Here is a 19,379-nt window from a genome sequence, read left to right as displayed (position 1 = left end):
TAGCCAATAGGATCTGCGGGGGCGGCACTTGGGGTGGGTGCAGTGTGTGGAGCCCCCTGGCTGCCCCTATACATAGGAGCCAGAACAGGGACATGCTGCTGCTTTCAGGAGCCATGCAGAGCAAGGCAAGCCCCAGACCCCACTCCCTGGCTGAAGTGGGGCAAGCCCAGAAACCTGCTCCCCAGCAGGTGCTCAAGGGCCAGATTAAAACATCTGGATGGCCGGATACGGCCCCGAGCCGTAGTTTGCCCACCCCTGGTGTGGAGGCATTAAATCCAAACTGACCAGTCAGCACTCTGTTCTTTACATTTTTTTCAGCCCCTTCTTGACAATATACGTACATGATTAGAAGAACATAAAGGTTGCAGAGTGAAGGACTCAGCAGAAAAAAAAAAGCAGGAAATTCTATAGTTAAGATTGCTCACCTAACATTAAATCAACTTCCCTGTACATAGTGCCCAAAGGCAAACTATAAACACAAAGCACAACTAATGAGAAGTAAAATGAGATTTAAAAAAAAAGTTTTCCATTTTCATAATATAAAGTATTATTAACCACCGTCAGCAAAAGAAATTGCATGCTTTTTTAACCAACGGGTGTCCCTATCAATTATGTATGTAGCCCACTCAATAGCTCTGGCCCAATTGACTGGGGATTGAGTAGAAATTTCTGTCAATACCACTGGCAATTCAGTCACAGTTGGAGTGGTCTTAACCTAAAACTGCTTGACCTGCTTTGAAATCAACAAAGCAAACTTGTCTATCCTTTGCCCTGCTGGTGGCTTTCCAAATACCCCCTAATGTGCTGCTTCATGACAGGAGGAAGTTCAGAAAACCTGCTTTAGTTCCCCCTTCTTAAAAAAAACCCCAGGTAACTACTTAACAAGAATTTTGTTCCTACACTTTTTTTTCTGGTTGCAATGGTACAAAAAGACTGTTTCTCTGTGTGCCTTATTCATAAACAATTGGCAATAGAATTACCCTGCAAACAGACCTGTGGAGCCCTCATTTCAGGGAGATTTGCTTTTTGGTTCCCTTGATCTGATGGGAAAAGAACCATTGTCAGGGCCTGATCCTAAGGCTATGCCTCTGGCAAGTTGTATTAGAGTACATACACTGTGTGCTACCCTTAGCCCGGGTATAAATAGCAGCATAGAGGGTGTGGCACTACTTAGGAGAATAAAGACACACCTGAACCCGGTGGGTATGTCCTCTACATGCCCAAGCAGTGCTATTTTTAGCAATGTAGTGTCCCACTGTCTCCCTCCTGCTGGAGCCTCTCTCCACCCCAGAGAAATGTTCAGGGAATGGGGAAAGACTCTGGCAGTAGGGAGGTGCCAGAGCCTTTTCCAGCTGCCTCCCTAGTGCCTGAGGCTTTCACTGCCACATGTAGCCACTCACTGCAGCATGGACACAGCCTGATTGTCACTGTGGCATGTAGGTATGCGTACCCTATACGCTGCCACCACTGTAGACAAAGCCTCAGTTACATTTAGGTCCCTTTACACCACTCTGGCAGTGTAAAGGCATCTTCAAGTAGGCATAAAAGTTATGCTTGGAAACAGTTAAAGCCCCTTTACCCTGCCAGAGTTGAAATGGGACCTTAATGTAACAGAATCAGGCACTCAGTTTCCAGCTGATAAAGAGCCCCATTCTGCTATCCTTACTCCTGCTGAGTAGCTCCCCTGAAATGAGACTACTCAGGGTGAAGTACTGCTTAACCGAGGAGTGGCCAACTGGGCCCTATGTTTGCTCTCAAATGAGTAAGAATAGTTATGTACAGCTCACAATATAGCAATTCCAGTCCAGTGAATCTTCTACAGAGTTTACATGACTTCATTCCAGTGAAGCTTAAAATACATTCCACATTTTAAGGACCGAGGGCCTGATTCTACTTAGATATGTTGACTTAAATCCAAAGTAATTTAGGGCTTTAATAGTTATATCAGTAGAATTATACCAGTATAGTTAAACCAACATAGTTGTACCCATATACCTGCCTGTGTGCACATCCATATCCCAGTTTAAGAGTGTTTTTCAGTTTAGCTTAAACCCTTTGCAAAACATAAGCTAAACCAAAAACACACACCAAACAACAACAAAAAAACCTACCCCAGCCACTTATACCCATATAAATAGGGTGTAAATTTACAGCACAATAGTTATACCAGTGTAACTCCCTGTGTGGGTCCTCTTATTCTAGTGTAACAATTGTGTTATAAATTCACACTGTATCTTACCCTGGTATAACTGCCTTTGCAGACAAGCCCTTAGTTGATTTCAGTGGAGATGCTCTGTACTGATGCTGTTGTAACAGAGAATAAAATTTGGCCATATGTACTGTAAGAGCCGGATGGAGTTGTATGCAATCAGGAAATCACCTGTGGCTGCTTAAAGTCCAAGAGTTTAACACCTTTACCACTGGTTTTCCACCACATAGAGCAAGGAGATGTCACACAGTTATATCCATTCATTGCTAAACCATAGTTTACTTATAGCTGGGACCCTTGTACGTGGCAGACTGACGCATATATGTCATACCTTAGGAACCTGTAACTCTGGAGGGTTTTTTGCCAGACCAGTGTTATTAATCACTGGGAGACATCACTGAAACAAGGTTGATTTGAAGAATCTTTAGTAACTCACCACATTTTTGGCAACAGTTCCCGATTATAAGAAAAATACTCTGCACCTATCCAGCCCTTCTTCATTTTCAAAGTACGCTACAAAAAGTTACCTTAGCATTACAAAGAGCTGCACAAAAGTAAATGTTAGTGACACTGGTGGTTTCATATGAAAAATGATCAGCAGTTAATTAAACACATAATAAATATGCTTCTGAACACATGGCTAGAGCATGAGGCAATTAGCAAAGCAACTAGCCCAAAAGAGATCAGAACCCCACTGAGGATCCCTTCACTATGGCTTCATTAAATGCGAGGAAGAGAAGTCCACGTCCCTCGGTCTAGGTTTTTTTATCCTCACAAACTACATAATGCATCCCACGAGTTAATGATTAGGAGCAAACTGAAGCTCGCTGCCAGACCCAGTGCAGTTCAAATTGCAGCTCCCCTAAATAAAACACATAGTTTCTGGACAAGAAGAAAAGTGGCCCAAATCTAAGCTATTTCAGAGCTGAGTAAGTATGAGGAGCTCAGCATGTTGAGTGGTTTCTGTTTTGAGTGACAGATTCCTTGGAGATGACTTAAAAAAAAAACAAAAAACCCCAAAACAAAAACCACACATTTTTGGCAGCTAGACTGAAATGCTGAGCCAGCTCACATGCTGCAACTTAGCCAAATGTGCCTATGTCACTAGGGATGCTGTCTACATAGGAGACTAATAGAGATTTGCAAAACAATATTGCAGGTAGCCAGCAAAGCTGGGAGGCTGCTGGCCTTTTAGTGTTTGCTTTTGCTTGGTTAAGTTTCCCCAAGGAGCTCTTTGCTTAACCTGATTCACAGATAACCTAATTCTCAGATAGCTGCATTGCAGCAACTGCCTCCTGCTTTATGAAATACAGTTTACTGTATTTAAAAAAACAAAACAAAAAACCACACATGTGCAGTCTTTGAAGAGCCATTACTTTGTTCTTCAGAGCAGGTGTATCACAGGGCACAGTGCATCTCTGGCTACAGGTGTTGCTGTAGCACTGATTTGGAGAGCAGACTCCCAGCTCCAAGTCTGAGGGAGGTATCCCCCCCACTGGACATGATCACAGTCAAAAAGAAAGGAAAAGGCAAACCAATTAATCCTGAAGTCCACAAGTGGCCTGGGCTGTGCCAGACCAAAAGTAAGTAGTCTCTAAAGGGGGCTGATTCCCAGCCCCCTGAGCATCTGAGAAGCCCAAGCTCAGTTCTCTGGGCACTAGCAAAAAGCAAAGTTAAGTAAAGCAAAGCTGGTCCCTCTACCTCTCTGGAGAGTCCAGCAGACAGAGGCTCACTACCTGCTTTCTATGCAAGCAGCCCCATCTCTATAGGGCACAGTCCTCTGGGTTCTAGCTCTGCTGCTATCTAAGTACTGCTACCCTCACCCCCCAGTGGCCTTGGATCCTCCCTTTTAAGGAGCCACCTCTCTCTATGTGCCACAGACCTCACAGGTGCGCTGGGTTGGGGCTGATTGTGTGCAGAGGAGCTTTTTCACTCCTCCCTGACCAGTGTGGGCACCTGCCCTACCACATACCCCACTATCTAAGATGGAACTTGGGCTCCCCCCTAGCTAGAGTCATAGACTTTAAGGTCAGAAGGGACCATTATGATTGTCTAGTCTGACCTCCTGCACAAAGCAGACCACAGAATTTCACCCACCCACTCCTGTATCAAACCCCTAACCTATGTCTGAGCTATTGAAGTCCTCAAATCATGGTTTAAAGACCTCAAGGTGCAGAGACTGGATTCCCCCACTTCCCGTGAAAAGAAGTCCACATTGCTGTGTTTTGCTCCAGCATGATGTTCTAGCCTAACATTATAGGATTGGAGAGCTAAGTACCACTGCATAGCATGGGAATTTGTCTCTTTCTTTCTTTGAGCTGCTAGAGGGAGATGTGGCCCTGAACAAGGCAAATAATGTCTAAGAGACTCATGGCCCATTTGATGGCTAGCGCCTCTTTTTCAATCACAGAGTGGGCCTTCTCCCTGGGGAACAGCTTCCTACTCAGGTTTAAGACTGGGTGCTCCTCACTATTCACCTCCTGTGACAGTACAGCACCAAGGCCTACACCTGAGGCCTACATCTGAGGTAAAATGACCTCTTTTGAAATATCCAGATTGAACAGGACTGGCTCCTGGCACAAGCAGTTTTTCACAGTGTTGAAGGCCTTTTCACAGTTGTTGTTCCAGTGGATCTTCTTTGGACTCCCACCTTTTATTAGGTCTGTTGAAGGGGCCGCAATACTAGTGAAGCCAGAGGGAAATTGCCTGTAATAGCCAGCTAGCCCAAGGAACTGTCTTACCTGTTTCTTTGTTTGAGCAATGGGACATACTGCCAATGCCAGCACTTTGCTATCTAGCAGCATACATTGACCTCTTCCTGCATTATAACCCAGATAAGAAACTTCTTTATTTGCTAGTTTGCATTTGCCCAGATTGGCTGTGAGACCCGCTTCAGCTGAGGACTGGAGAAAGACTCTAGGCAGTTGCTGTATATAATGATATCATCCAAATATGTAGCACCATATTGCTGATGAGGCCTGAGTATTTTGTCCACTAAACGTTGAAATATTCCAGGTTCTCTGTGTAAGCCGGAGGGCCTTGTCTGGAAGTGGGAGAGCCGGATGGGTGTTGAGAAGGTTGTTTTTTCTTGCAATGTGGTTTACAGGGGGATGTGCCAATACCCTGGCAGGCCCTACCTTTCCAAAAGCTTGTCTACTTGTGGCATTGGGTATCCATCAAAAGTCAAAATCCCATTAACTTTTCAGAAGTCTATGCATCGGATTTTGGGACAAGCATGATGGGACTTGGCCAGTCACTTTGGAATTCCTCGACTACCCCTGATTCAGTGTAGCCTGCATCTGCTCCCAAATAGTTTCCCACATCTTCTGTGATAAGGGCCGGAAGGGTCTCTCTATAGCACTAACCCAGGACTGTCTTGCTGTGGCAGTGTATCAGCTGGGCCTGGCCTGGTACAGAGGAAACTACGTTGGAGAAAGCCTCGACAAGGGGTAAAACCTGAGCTCTTTGCTCAGCCAGGAGTTTGGCACTCATCTGCGCCTGTGCTAGCCTTGGGGAAATGGGTACTTGGAGCCCTGGCTCTGGCAGGTAAAGAGCTATAAACACCCCCACTCTGATTTTCCAACGCTTAAGCAGGTTCCCATGTTAGAGCCTAGGTTCTTTCTGCCTCCCAGGTAGGTGGATCTTGTAGTCCATAAGGCCATCTGACAAACCACTTCAAAAGATCCTTGCCATCTGGTTAGCAACTCAGGGTCTGTGCTGAGAAGCAATCATAGTGTCCCTGGATTGGAAGGGCTGTAGACATTCACCTGGCTGTATGTTTGTTCTTGTGCCTGCTGGGCTCTCAACAGATTTTCAAGAGCAAAAACTCCTAGCTTCTTGCAGTGCTCCATGAGTTAGATAATATCCATGTTGGACACCTTGGATCCTGCTCTCGCAGCCCTCCCATAGTGGGGCTAATATTCCTTGAGGCTGTCTCCCAAATAATAGTTCAAAGGGGGATAATCCAATGAAAGCTTGTGCTGTATCCTTTATAGTAAACAAAAGAGGAGGAAGTAACTGGTCCCAATGCTTGGGACAAGAAGCCCCAAATTGTTTTTTTAACATCTCCTTCATGGTTTTGTAGAATCTCTCAACTAACCGTCCAGCTGTGGATGACAGATGGAGGTTTTTAGTGACTTGATTTTCAATAGGGACCATAGCTCCTGCAGCACCTGGGATGTAAAGTTGGTTCTCTGCTCCACCAGTATTTCTCAGGGGAGCCCTACTGGAGATAAGAGTGCCACAAGTTCTGGGATGACTGCTTCATTTTGTAGAGTGCAGTGGGATGGCCTCTGGGTACCATGTGGCATAGCCTATAATCACAAGACTGTATTGGTATCCCACTTCACTTTGCTCCAGGGGATCCACCATATCCATCCCAATTGATTCTAAGGGAGTTTCAATTTGGGGAAGTGGCACTGAGGGAGCCTTGGGGTGGTTAGCTGGCACTCAGGAGAAGAGGCAAATTATTCTCCTGACCTCCAAGGGGAAGCCCAGCCAGTCAGAATGAGCCAATGCTTGGGACAAGCTATTCTCCCAGTCTAGCTACCCAGCACAAGGGATGTCATGTGTTAGCTGGTATATCCAGGGTACCAGTAATTGATGCAGTATAGGCATTGTCCCAGGAGTATAAGGTGGGGCGCTGTCTCATGTGCTGGGGTTGTATCACCTCATCATTCCCAGCAGCAATTTAATCGTAGGCCCAGCTCACCTTTTGTTTATGGACAAAATCTGTCATGAATCAGAGCTTCTAAACCTGGCAATGGCAATTCCCAAGTGACCAATCCCATCTGTGACCTGGATGGTCATCCTGGGGACCTCAAACTCACTTCAAAGGGGTTCCCTAATTCTCTTAACCTGGCTTGTCCCTCCAGTCTCAGACCTGCCCCAGGTGCTGGGACTGGGTCAGCAGGCCCAGTCTCCAGTTTTCCTACTCACAGATAATCTCCCAAAAGTAACACCCCTTCTGACTGATAATAACAAGATAGCCAATATGGAGGACAGAGTGGCAGTTAAATGTATTCATCTTCTATGATGGGTCTTCACATCCCCATGAGTGCACTGGAGGAAAATTCCCAAAAGTAACACCCCTTCTGCCTGACCAAAGGAGTCTGTACCAAAGTCTGACTTCATCCAACAGACCTAGCGCTTTCACCCCATTGGTCCATATGGGGACTGTTATTTTAAGTCTTTTCTTCCATGCTTTGCTCTCTCTTCTCCACACTTTGGTGTATTTGCAGTTCATAAGGGAGTATTCTCTTCAGATGTGTCCTGGTTGCCCACACGAGAAACAGGTCACCATGTTATGGTCTGGGCCCATTCTCTCATCTGAGGATGAGCTTGCCTGTTGGATGGGTCTGGCATCTAGGCCATATCACCTTCACTTGGTAGCAGGGCTGGGGGCCAACCGCTCCGGTTAGGTTTCATCTGGGCCCTTCCTAGCCTGTTGCTGTGATTTGCCCAGAGCCGGGGTGGTTATCCTAATTGCCAGGAGGCTGAAGATGAGGGTGCTTGTCCCTGACCAGCAGAGAGTGTTCTGCCCTGACTGGATTTCATATCAGGCCAGGTCAGCGTCTTAACTCCAGGTTTTCCGCTTCCCGCTGTGTTTTGCCCAGACACAAATACATTCCGTGTTTAGCAAAGATGCCAAAAGACCAGGAAAGACACATTGATGTACATCTAAACAAGCTACATGCCCTAGTACTGCCTGGCTTGCATGAGGGTCTTTAATAGAAAGCCCATTTAGGAAAATGTGACTAGCACAATCAGCTATGCAGGCTCACATCTGCTGTTCTCTTCCCGCTCAAGTAATCATTTTCATTCACAGAAAGATCTACTGACCAAAGCAGAGCAAATCACTTTAAGTGTTAACCTTCACCATGTGGAATCTTTAAGGAAATGCCAGCTCCCTCTATCCCCAACTCAGAGTTCATATTGATTTAAAGACCAAGCGTCTGGAGTGAGTTGGAATTGTTTAGGTAACTCAGAAAGGTAGCAGATGGACAGAAAAAATGAGCTAGTGGCTACAGCGGTAACCACATCTGATGAAGCTTGAAGCTTTGCTACATTTCCAGAGCTTAGACTGTGCAGTTTGCTTGACCACAGCTGCTTGCATTGCTGTTTTGTGACAAAAAAAATAAAACCCACATTTTTACTTCACAGTGGAAAATACCAGATTAAAGGACGTTCTCTTTGTAAAGTGAGCACGGCACATACTAGGCCCGATTCTAACCTCACCTCTACCCATGTAACTCCCCTGACTTCAGCAGAGTTACTCTGGATTGGAACCAGTGTAAGTCCAATTCAGTGACACAGTTATAAATGGGCAGGTGCATAACTGTTCTGCTGAATCAGGGTCTAAGTGAGGGAAGGAACCGGCTTATTGGTTTCAAGTGTTCTCAGTTTTTTTATGTAGCATCTGTGCTGTCCAGCACAATGCTGGGAGGGGAGAAAGGAGGGAAGGTAGGCGCTTGCAGAAATCAGAGGGTAGCAGTAAGTGCCTTCCTTAGCAACTCGGGTATGGCTACGCTGCACTAACACACCTCGGGGTGACCCATGTCAGCTGACTCAGGCTCATGGGGCTCTGGCTTTGAGGCTATAAAATTGCAGTGTAGACATTGGACTCAGCCTGGAGCCTGGGCTCTGGGACCCTGCTGCCCCCGGGGCTCCAGCCTGAGCTTGAAATGTCTACATTGCAATTTTATAGCCCCTCAGCCCGAGCCCTATGAGCCAGTCAGCTGATATGGGCCAGCTGCAGGTGTTCTAGCACACTCAGCATGTGCTACAGCATTGTTGGCTGACTGACTCACTGGCCAGTACATTTCCCAACCATCTTTGCATGATCTGTGTGTCGCCAAGTATACTACGGGGTGTTTTAACAGCGCAAAGTTGAACTTAAACTACCTACCCTCCCTCCTGAGGTTTCAACCCTGAAAGTTGCAACTTGGCACAGCTGTCATAGGAAGATGCAATCGACAGCGTATGCATGTAGGGGCTGGATAGAGTTTGATGGACAAAGTCTTGATTCCCCTGTCTAAAAAATAAATGCCACGTGGTTTTGCCCCTATGTCTTTAATCAAACTTTCTTCTCTTCAGACTTGCACAGCATGCTATGTAACACTTGGTTGTTGCTCTCCACCCCAGAGGTGGCTGCATGTAAACAGTGCTGTGTTCTTTGTTCATGGACTGCTTTGGGATCCTGCAGGATGGAAAGTGCTCTATAAATGTACATCATTATTCTTACAGATTTAGGCCCTTAATCTATTTTTGTCTACAGTCACCTCTGTTTTAAAAGGCTATTAACTCAAAGACCTCTTACTTCTTTTGTCTTTATTTCAGAGTCTATAAAATTACTTCACTAGCTTATAAAAACCACAGTTTCCTAACACTTCATGAAAAGTTAGGTAGTGAAAGCAGCTTCCTGTTCAGAGGCACAGTGTGTTACTGCTTTTGCTGACATTTCAGCTCTGAGAGGGGCTAAATCTGTACTTTACCCTACTACTGCACATCCCCTCACCCTCTCTCCATCCCTTCATCATTCATACAGGTGCTCAAAGATCTGGGAGACTGAAGACACTTTGATCCTCCTTGCTCTGGAGCTAGACTCCTGAACTAGGCCTGCAGAATTCACAAGAACAGAAGAATGTGCATACTGGGTCTGACCCATGGTCCATCTAGCCCAATATCCTGTCGTCCAATAATGGCCGGTGCCAGATGCTTCAGAGGTAATGAACTGAACAGGGCAATTATTGAGTGATCCATCCCGTCGGATCTGGGGCAAAAACCTGTCTGGGGATTGGTCCTGCTTTGAGCAAGGGGTTGGACTAGATGACCTCCTGAGGGATTCCAGGGATTCCAACCCTGGTATTCTGTGATTCTAGTCCTAACTTCTGGCAAAGTGCACTGAAGTCAATGGGAGTCTTTCCACTAACTTTCATGGGCTTTCTGCCACGCCCTATAGGTTCCAGTAGCACAGCTGCTAGTCTAGTTTTTCCTCATCAGCATTCTAAGGGGGTTAGTACACTTTGGTTTAGCAAATCTAACATATTAAGTCCCCCAATTCCCAGCTGTGCCTCAAATTTGGATACAGGCGTTCTCATATGTCCAGCTGTGTTAAAAGGCAATCTGGACATCAGCATGTTTTACATGTTAAAATACATGATAAAGGAGGCTCAAATCTCTTCCAAACCAAACATATTGGCCAAAAACTACCCAGGAAGGAAAAAACTGCTTGCTGTCCAAAACACCCCTCACAATTGCTCAGCATTGCAATGCCTAAGTCCCTTTATGGATTCCATCTGAAGTATCCAATGCGTAATCAGTCAAGGCCAGCTTGCAGTGGAGGGTGGGAGAAGGAGGAGGTGGATGGCATGTTGCAAATTCTCATCTGGAATGTGGTCCTGTAGGGCCTTTTGTCAGCTATGGTAAGTTAAATTAGTGCCTAGGGACAGAGACCAGAGGTGCTGTGGTTTCACAATCAGGGAGGAGAAACTGGCTCGCTCTTGTTCCTGCTCCTTCTTGCAGCAAGATTTTGGTCCAGATCAGGTTCACATTCCAGATCCCAGATCAGGTTCAAAGAGCTGCCTTTTCTTTTTAACTAGCCTACCAGAGAAAGAGCTCCTTCTGTCGCCCAATTCCAGAATTCCTCCTTTCTCCACTTCCAAAATTACATTAGTCCAAAGTAGGGCTGTCAAATGATTAAATAAAAATCACAACTAATTGTGAGATTAAAAATATAGTCACGATTAATTGCAGTTTTATTTGCACTATTAAACAATAGCAGAATACCAATTATTATTTATGTTATTTATTATAAATATTTTGGATGTTTTCTACAATTTTCAAATATATTGATTTCAATTTCAGCACAGAATACAAAGTGTACAGTGCTCACTTATTTTTTATTACAAAGGTTTGCACTGCAAAAAAAAAAGTTTTTCAATTCACCTCATACAACTACTGTAGTGCAATCTCTTTATCATGAAAGTCCAATTTAAAAATATAATTTTTTTAACATAACTGCACTCAAAAACAAAACAATGTAAAACTTTAGAACCTACAAGTCCACTCAGTCCTACTTCTTGTTCAGCCAATCGCTAAGACAAACAAGTTTGTTTACATTTACAGGAGATAATGCTCCCTGCTTATTATTTACAAGGTTACCTGAAAGTGAGAACAGGTGGGTTCTACTTGATAACAATCCAAATCAGTGTGGACTGACACACCTTCATTTTCATCACCTGAATTAGATGCCACCAACAGAAGGCAGATTTTCTCTTTTTGATGCTTGGGGTTCTATAGTTGCTGCACTGGAATGTTGCTCTTTTAATACTTCTGACAGTATATTCCACACCTTGTCTCTCTCAGATTATGGAGACACTTCAGATTTGTAAACCTTGAGTCAAGTACTGTAGCTATCTTTAGAAATCTTATACCGGTACCTTCTTTGCTTTTTGTCAAATCTACAGTGAATGTGTTCTTAAATCGAACAACATATGCTGAGTCATCATCCAAGACTGCCATAACATGAAATATATGGCAGAATGCAATAAAACCATGGAGCAGGAGACGTACAATTCTCCCCCAAGGAGTTCAGTCACAAATTTAATTGATGCATTATTTTTTTAATCAGCGTCATCAGCATGGAAGTATGTCCTCTGGAATGGTGGTCGAAACACGAAAGGGCATACGAATGTTTAGCATATCTTGCAACACTGGCTATAATAGTGCCATGAAAACACCTGTTTAGCACTGCAATTAATCGCAACTATTTTTTAAAATCTAGTTAATTTGGTTTACGCTAATTGTGTGAGTTAACTGTGATTAATTGAAAGCCCTAGTCCAAAGCTGAGGTTGGACAATATTTAGTTTTCGTTTCAGGTTCAGGGTTAAGGTCCATTAACTCACCATTCTCTAGAAATCTAAATGGGAAATTTTGTGCCATTGGAAAGTGGACATTCCCCACTTTCCCATGGGAAGTCTTCAGATATTAAGGCCTTAAAAGAGAGACATCTTGATGTATATATTTCAGGTATTTTTTAAGAGCTCTTTATGGCTCCCTCAAAGACTTTGATTGGATTCTGGGAAACTAAGCCACCTCGCTTTACTAGTCGAAGGATACAAAAGAAGTTTTTATATAATAGGTAAAAAGTATATAAAATAGATTTTTGGTAAAATACATGGCATGTATCAATACAAAATGCACAAAGACATGATAAGTAATGCACACTGATGAGTAATGCAACCATCTCAAACTCATGCTGATAAAAGCTTTATGTCACACTACACCACTAAGGATTCCACATACATGTAATATCAGTTTATGTACACAAACATACACACACCATATTTCACCCACCATTGTGTGACTTCTGGGTGGAACACAAAATCTGTTAAACAGCACCCAGCAATTTAGGCCAGGAAATGAAGAATGCTATATTTCGTTAATTCGGCAGTGGAAATTTCGATAAGCAGAACGCAATTAGTTGAACTAGAATGTGCACAGGCAGCCCACGTTAATGCCCCCCAATTTTGTGAACAGAAATATTGGGCCCTCAGGAGCCACGCAGTGGCCTTCAGGAACTCAGTTCTGTTTGTCTTCTCAAAGACAGACCTTCTAGTCTCACAGTGTCCCCTAGTACCATGCTGAGGCATAGCTTCAACACTGAGTCAGAGGCAGGACTCCCTTCAGCATCACCTCCCAAATACTGACCAGAGACAATCCTGCTTAGCTTGTGACAGCTGATAAGATCACAAGCTGCAGTGGCACAGGTGCAGATATGCTTTGTATTTATCTAAAATTAACTTCATGAGGCATTTCCTGTGCAAACTCTTAACTCATCCACTGCAGGTTTATTTCAATATCATCTCTTCTTTCCACCTTTATAGCAAGCTTTTAAATTTGGTCTTACCTACAAACATGTAAGTCACGGGGGTGGTACTTTCTTTCCTGTAAGCAGGGCTAGCGCTACCATTTAGGCAGCCTAGGCAATCGCCTAGGGCGCCAGGATTACTGAGGGGGCGGCATTTTGCCGGGGGGCAGCAGGCTGTAGGCAGCTCCAGTTGACCTGCCGCAGGCATGCCTGCTGAGGGTCCGTTGGTCCGCGGCTCCGGTGGAGCTGCCGCAGTCATGCCTGCGGATGGTCGGCTGCTCCCGCGGCTCCAGTGGACCTCCCGCACGCATGCCTGCGGCAGGTCCACTGGAGCCATAGACCAACGGACCCTCCGCAGGAATGCCTGCGGCAGCTCCACCAGAGCAACGAGATCAGCGCAGGGGGAGACGAAATGGCCGTGCGCCTAGGGCACGAGAAACCCTGGTGCCAGTCCTGCCTGTAAGTCAGTGGTGGGCAACTTGCAGGGATGTGCTAGCCACACGTGGCCCATCAGGGTAATCTGCTGGTGAGTTGCAAGACTGTTTGTTTACATTGACTGTCCGCAGGCACAGCCGCCCATAGCTCCCTGTGACCATGGTTCTCTGTTCCTAGCCAATAGGAGCTGCGGGAAGCAGCAGCCAGCACATCCCTGCAGGTTGCCCACCACTGCTATGAGTCATTTATAATCAGAATGGAAAACATTAATCTAGGCACTACTTGCTTGCCCCCTTTCTCCACCATGACTTATAACATTTTACCATAGCAATTTATCTGAAACCATTTGACCAGTTCCTTCCTTCTCATTCCGAGAAGATGCATCACATGTAGTAGTTGGATACTTCAGTACTAGCTTACTAAGTGGAACTTTGGGCCTAGTCCAAAGCTCACTGGAGTTAATAGGAATCTTTCCATGGACTTCAGTGAGCTTTGGATCAAGACCCTTGTGAACTGAGGACTGTTGAGAGTTTTTTAAAATACATATTACTTCTGTTTTTTAGTGCTGGTGAGATGTGCCAAACTGATGGTTCTAGAGACTAGATATTTGTTTAATTATACAATCACACAGCACAGGCAGCACCATTGCTGGCTCTTCCAGTCCTCCTTTGCAACGTGTCTCAATTTGACCTGATGAGACAATCCTTCTAAAAGTTATAGCTCAAACAGAAATTATGGCCTTGATGCAGAAATTACTGGGTGAGGTTCTTTGGCCTGTGTTATGCAGCAAGTCAGATTAGATGATCATAATGCTCCTTTCTGACTTTAAAACCTATGAAACTATGAAGGTAATTCAGTTTCCAGATCATTCAGTTCTTGGCCACATGGGTACAAAGTTACAAAGTTGTGATGGCGTGTTTTGTGCTAGGGCCAGTTGTCACTACGAAATGGACTGAGACCATCAATTTATTTCACACAGAAAACTGAGTCACCGGAGAACTAAACTGAATGCAGATTGGTGACCCACAAGTGAAAACCTCCATAACTCATTCTAAGTCCCCATCCATCTATTTTCCTAAATGACTATTTAGTATGCAAGTACTGCACATTATGTTTCTCACTTAGCTCTTGTCTGCTCTCTTCATTATCTCCTCCAGAAATTTGCCAGATGTTGGAGTCAAAGCATGTAACTTTTTATGAAACCATGCTCTCTAGTTTTGATCAGCTCATATTTCTCCAGATGTTTTATGATCTCATCACTTGTTAATTTTCCTAGGAACTTGCCTGACACTAGGTCAGACTTACTGGTGTATAATTTCCTGATTGCTCCTGTATCCCTTTCTTAAAAGACTTTGATTAGGTCGGTTGCTACGCAGCTCCTAGTTACCCTTTTCCCCCACACATCTCTCTAAGGACCTATTAATCCATTCTCTAGACCGGTAATCCCTTCAGCACGTCTCTCACATTTCTAAGGTGTTATCTGGAAAAATGTCTATATTTACTGATTTAGATTACACAGAGCTGATTCTGATGCCATTTCTAGGGACTGATACTTTGTAAATTGCAAGTGCACCTATGTGTGTTCCATATTCATACAGATACTATAAATGTAAACAGAAATTCTGCATATGACTGGCCTATTATGGATTTAGCCAGCCACCTGCAGACTCATGTAGTGCATTGATATATGCAATTAAGAAGATTGTTTCGTCAACTGCACATGCATTTCTTTATGCACAGAATTCTAAAAATCAGCTCTCTATCCTTCACCAGAAATTCTTCTTCCATCATCTTAAAGTTGCTTGTGAAAAATGTAAAATGCAGCTTTTTAATATTTTCCATAAACATTTTGTGATTTCTATGCTCTATTCCATGTGGTTGTAATAGAAGGTCAGTTGGGCACCACACACACAAGTTCTTAACTCTGTAGTTTATCACATTACAGGTCTTCAGGAATCCTGCGAGAAATTGAAGAGTTAGTGATATCAGGAATTTCCTAATATGGAAGTTACTGTCTGCAAGTCGGGATTTATTGATAAGAAGGGGAAACTGTAAGTGGGAAAAAAAGTAAAATCAAATGTGTTCCTACTAAATCTAACCAATGCTAGTATCTGAACAAGATCGGGGAACACAGACACTTAGCATTATCCCTGAAAGCAGCTTCATTACGCTCCAGATCACTGTTCTATGACATATTCACTTCCCCGTGAACCTCTAAACTGAAAGCAAATCTCTCTGCTATGCAAACATGTGGATCCTTTCAGCTGAGCTGAGAAAGAGATAAAGAGCCTAATTCATTTCATTTCTCAATAGCTGGCACCTTAATTATCATGGATGCAGGAAATATCTACAAAGTGCATATCTATTCCTTTACAACAGCATCTAATACGTTGCCCTTTTGGGTCCCCACCGATCCTCTGAAGAACCGGTCTATTTGATTGGTATCTTGTTACTGTGTAAACCTGGTCCCTTGCTGATTAGCATTAAGTTGACCGAAGTAATGTGAAAAGTGCAATCTGGAAGGGAAACAAACCTTGCTCATATCAATTGGGTAAAACGTTTTGATATTGCAAAGGCAAGATACAAAGGTTACAGAAAAATCATTCAACCAGCTCTAAGGGCCAGACTGTGGAGCCCTTGCTCACTTAGTGATCACCTCCCTACATGAATAAACTACCAGGTTAAGTGGGAGTGTTCATCCATGTGAATAAAGGTTGCATAATGCAGCCTTAAGTATCTGGAGCGTGGATATACCCACAATGCTTAAAATCACATTGATACTTCAAGAGCAGAGTTCCCCCAAACCTCCTCTCCACGTGTGCACACATTTGTATCCCTTTGGCTCAATCCACTGTTGGTGACATTAAGGGCAGTTCCTGTGGCTGCAGAGGTTTCCCCCTTGCTCCTCCAGGCACACAATGGTCTCCTGTTTGATAATGCAAACGTATCTGTCTCCCTTCCTTGGCTATCTCTATCCCGATTCTTCTCCCACCCCCATCACCAGGATATCCGGGAGCCTTTGGCAATGGGAAACATTCAAGGAGTGTGTCAGAGCGATAAGAGGCACTCACAATACCTGGGACGTTATGTTTTTCCACTTGGGTAACCAGAGGGTTCCGCAGTTAGGTCATTTCCCCCTGATTGTTTTGCATAGGAAACAGGAATGCCCACCTTCAGCCTGGACTTTTTCAATACAGCTGAGACTTGGGAGGCTGCCAATCAGCCCCTGAAATTGGACTTCTTCCAAACGCGAAGACCAGCTTGCTCCCTCGCTGCCTCGTCTTAGGGCTTGATCCTGCCAGGTGCAGAGCAGGCTGCTCCTCAGCCAGGAAAGCGCTTAAGCACTGCCCTAACTTGAAGCATGCCAGAGGCAGTAGACAGCTCAGGTGCTTACGGTTAAGTGTGCACTGAAATGCAAAGGTGTGGCAGAGCCCGAGTGACTGGCATGCTGCAGAATGGGCCCCTTATTCATTTCTTTCACCATTTCGGTGAAATCAGAATAAGTCTCCTGGAAACGATTTGCCATGTTTGCAAAAGCACCTAACTCCTTTGGTACCCACTTTTTAAGCGACAACCGCGCTCTGCTCACCCTCTTTCTTCCCTCTCCAAATACCTGCATTGTCCCCTCACATAAGGTCCTCGAGTTTTTTTTGCACAGGCACCCGGTAGCGAAAGGAGGTGCGGTGCGATCGTGTGAACCAGCTGATAACTGCACGTACTGCCTCTGAATGGAGCAGCGAGCCCTTTGTTCCGAAACAGGCGCGAGCGAAGCAACATTCTGATTCGAAACTTGCCGTCGCTAAAGTTTCAAGACTTACCCTGCGAGACCCCAGGCTCCCTCCGCTTCTGCCGATGTTTTCATCATTCCAGCAAGCTTGGCGAGCCTGTCTGTTTCAGAATGGCGCTAGAGCTCCTTCGTCAAGCCAACGATCCTTTCCCATCCCTGGGCAAAGCCTCCGCATCCTTATGGCATAGGCTCAGGAAGATGGTATGTCAAGCCGGGGTGCGGGAGGTGATTTAAGATCGGTTTCTGCCTCAGTAGTACCAGGGGGACAGTGGACTAAGAAGTACTGAAGTGAGAAAAAAACTGCTTTTAGCCTCTTCTTTCTACTTCCTGTATTTATACGAACGGGGGATTTCAGGAAGAGGCAGTCCTTGGTGGGCAAGGGAGGGTGTGTGGTTTGGTTTTTTCATAAAGCCATTTTTAGTAGTGAACTTTGGCTCAGAATCTGAGAAATGAGGGCCCAGGATTGTTCATCCCTGCCCTGGGGGAAATCAGTTTTGCAGACCTACAGGTAGCTCAGGGGCAGCAGAGCACTTTGTAAAGGATTTTATAAGGCAATGCAAGGGCAGTAACTCTCCCTCTGCAAATTCCTAAAGCGGGTGTATTTGTATTGAGTGAGTAACTGGAACCAGATGGAGTCTGGAAACCTTTATATTTACACAGGACCTGAGGGAAAGAGGCGTCTAACACTGGAGAAGTTCAGCTGAGTGCAAAGGGTAATGAAAGGATGTTAATATTACAGTGAAGCTACTAAGGCCTGGGCTACACTGGAGGTAGGTGGGGGGGGGGGCAATTGATCCACAACTTCAGCTACGAGAATACTGTAGCTGAAGTCGACATATCTTAGATCGACTTACCTCCTGTCTTCACGGTATGGGATCAATGGCCGTGGCTCCCCCGCCAACTCCGCTTCCGCCTCTCGCCCTGGCAGAGTTCCAGAGTCGGTGTGAAGCACGTCTGATCCGGCAGGTAGTGTGGATGTACCGAAAACTACTGTGTGCAACAGAAAAGCTCTGTTCTGAGAGGATATTTGATCTGGAATTACTCATCAAGTGGATTATTAACCCAGGTACAGGAGCAGTGCTTGCTTACAGTATCTGAAGCACTGGAAATGTATTGAGCATAGAAGCGCTGTGTGTGCGCCTTAGGGACTGGCAGATATGCGGAGATTCAGATCTGGATGATATTCCTGTTAGTCAGCAAATACTCCAGTTGAGGAAAATGTATAATGGAAATACACCTCTAACCTGATATAACGCTGTCCTCGGGAGCTAAAAAAATCTTACTGCATTATAGGTGAAACCGCGTTATATCGAACTTGCTTTCATCCGCCGGAGTGCGCAGCCCCTCCTCCCCCCGCAGAGCACTGCTTTACCGCGTTATATCCCAATTCGTGTTATATAGGGCGGCGTTATATTGGGGTAGAGCTGTAATCAGACTGAAATGGGAGCTATGCTGGGCAGGGAGCTGAGGGGAGGAGCAGCATAAGAGACAGAGAAGAGCAAAAGTTACTTTTCCTCTCTTATGCTTGGGATGAGTGTCCCACGTCTTGAGGAAGTAGTTGGTGTAGCGACAGAGAAAAGCAAGCTGGCTGTGCACTGCACGCCACAGCGGCAAATGGTAATAACAAGCTGTCATTGGTGTCTCAGCATCAGGGCAACTATTTAGGTTTCAGTATAGAATATTGGCCCAGTTCTGCACCCTTGGAAGTCCATAAGAGTTTTGACATTAACTGTAATGACAGCAGAATCAGGCCTGGTGTGATTGGTATAGTAACAGATTTTTAAGGTCAGAGGGACCATCTGACCATCTCTTTTGACTTCTTTCATAATGCAAACCAAAGAATTTCACCCAATAATTTCTGCATCAAGCCCATAAATTCCATTTGAGTTATAGCATTTATTTTAGAAAGATATCCAGTCTTGACTTAAAGACTTTGAGTGATGGAGAATCCACCACATTTGTCGCTAAATTGTTCTAATGGTTAATTACCCACCCTGTTAAAAATTTGTAGCTTATTTCTTATCTGAATTTCTGGCCCCTGGAGAGCATTATGCCTTTTTCTGCTAGATTACAGAGC

General features: G+C 44.7%; 1 protein-coding gene across 1 annotated transcript in view; it reads right to left on the bottom strand.

Moving 5' to 3' along the window:
• RIN3 (Ras and Rab interactor 3) overlaps positions 1-17,617 on the bottom strand; it is a 104,516-nt gene extending 86,899 nt beyond the window's left edge. The window contains exon 1 of the mRNA XM_032777432.2: positions 17,334-17,617. Within this exon, the coding sequence (XP_032633323.1) occupies positions 17,334-17,380 (47 nt within the window). The 5' untranslated portion in view covers positions 17,381-17,617. The remainder of the gene's footprint in view (positions 1-17,333) is intronic.
• Between the last annotated feature and the right edge of the window lie 1,762 nt (positions 17,618-19,379).

Source organism: Chelonoidis abingdonii, chromosome 4 (genome assembly GCF_003597395.2).
Source record: "Chelonoidis abingdonii isolate Lonesome George chromosome 4, CheloAbing_2.0, whole genome shotgun sequence".
Lineage (NCBI taxonomy): Eukaryota > Metazoa > Chordata > Testudines > Testudinidae > Chelonoidis > Chelonoidis abingdonii.
This window is presented reverse-complemented; position numbering and strand designations above follow the sequence as displayed.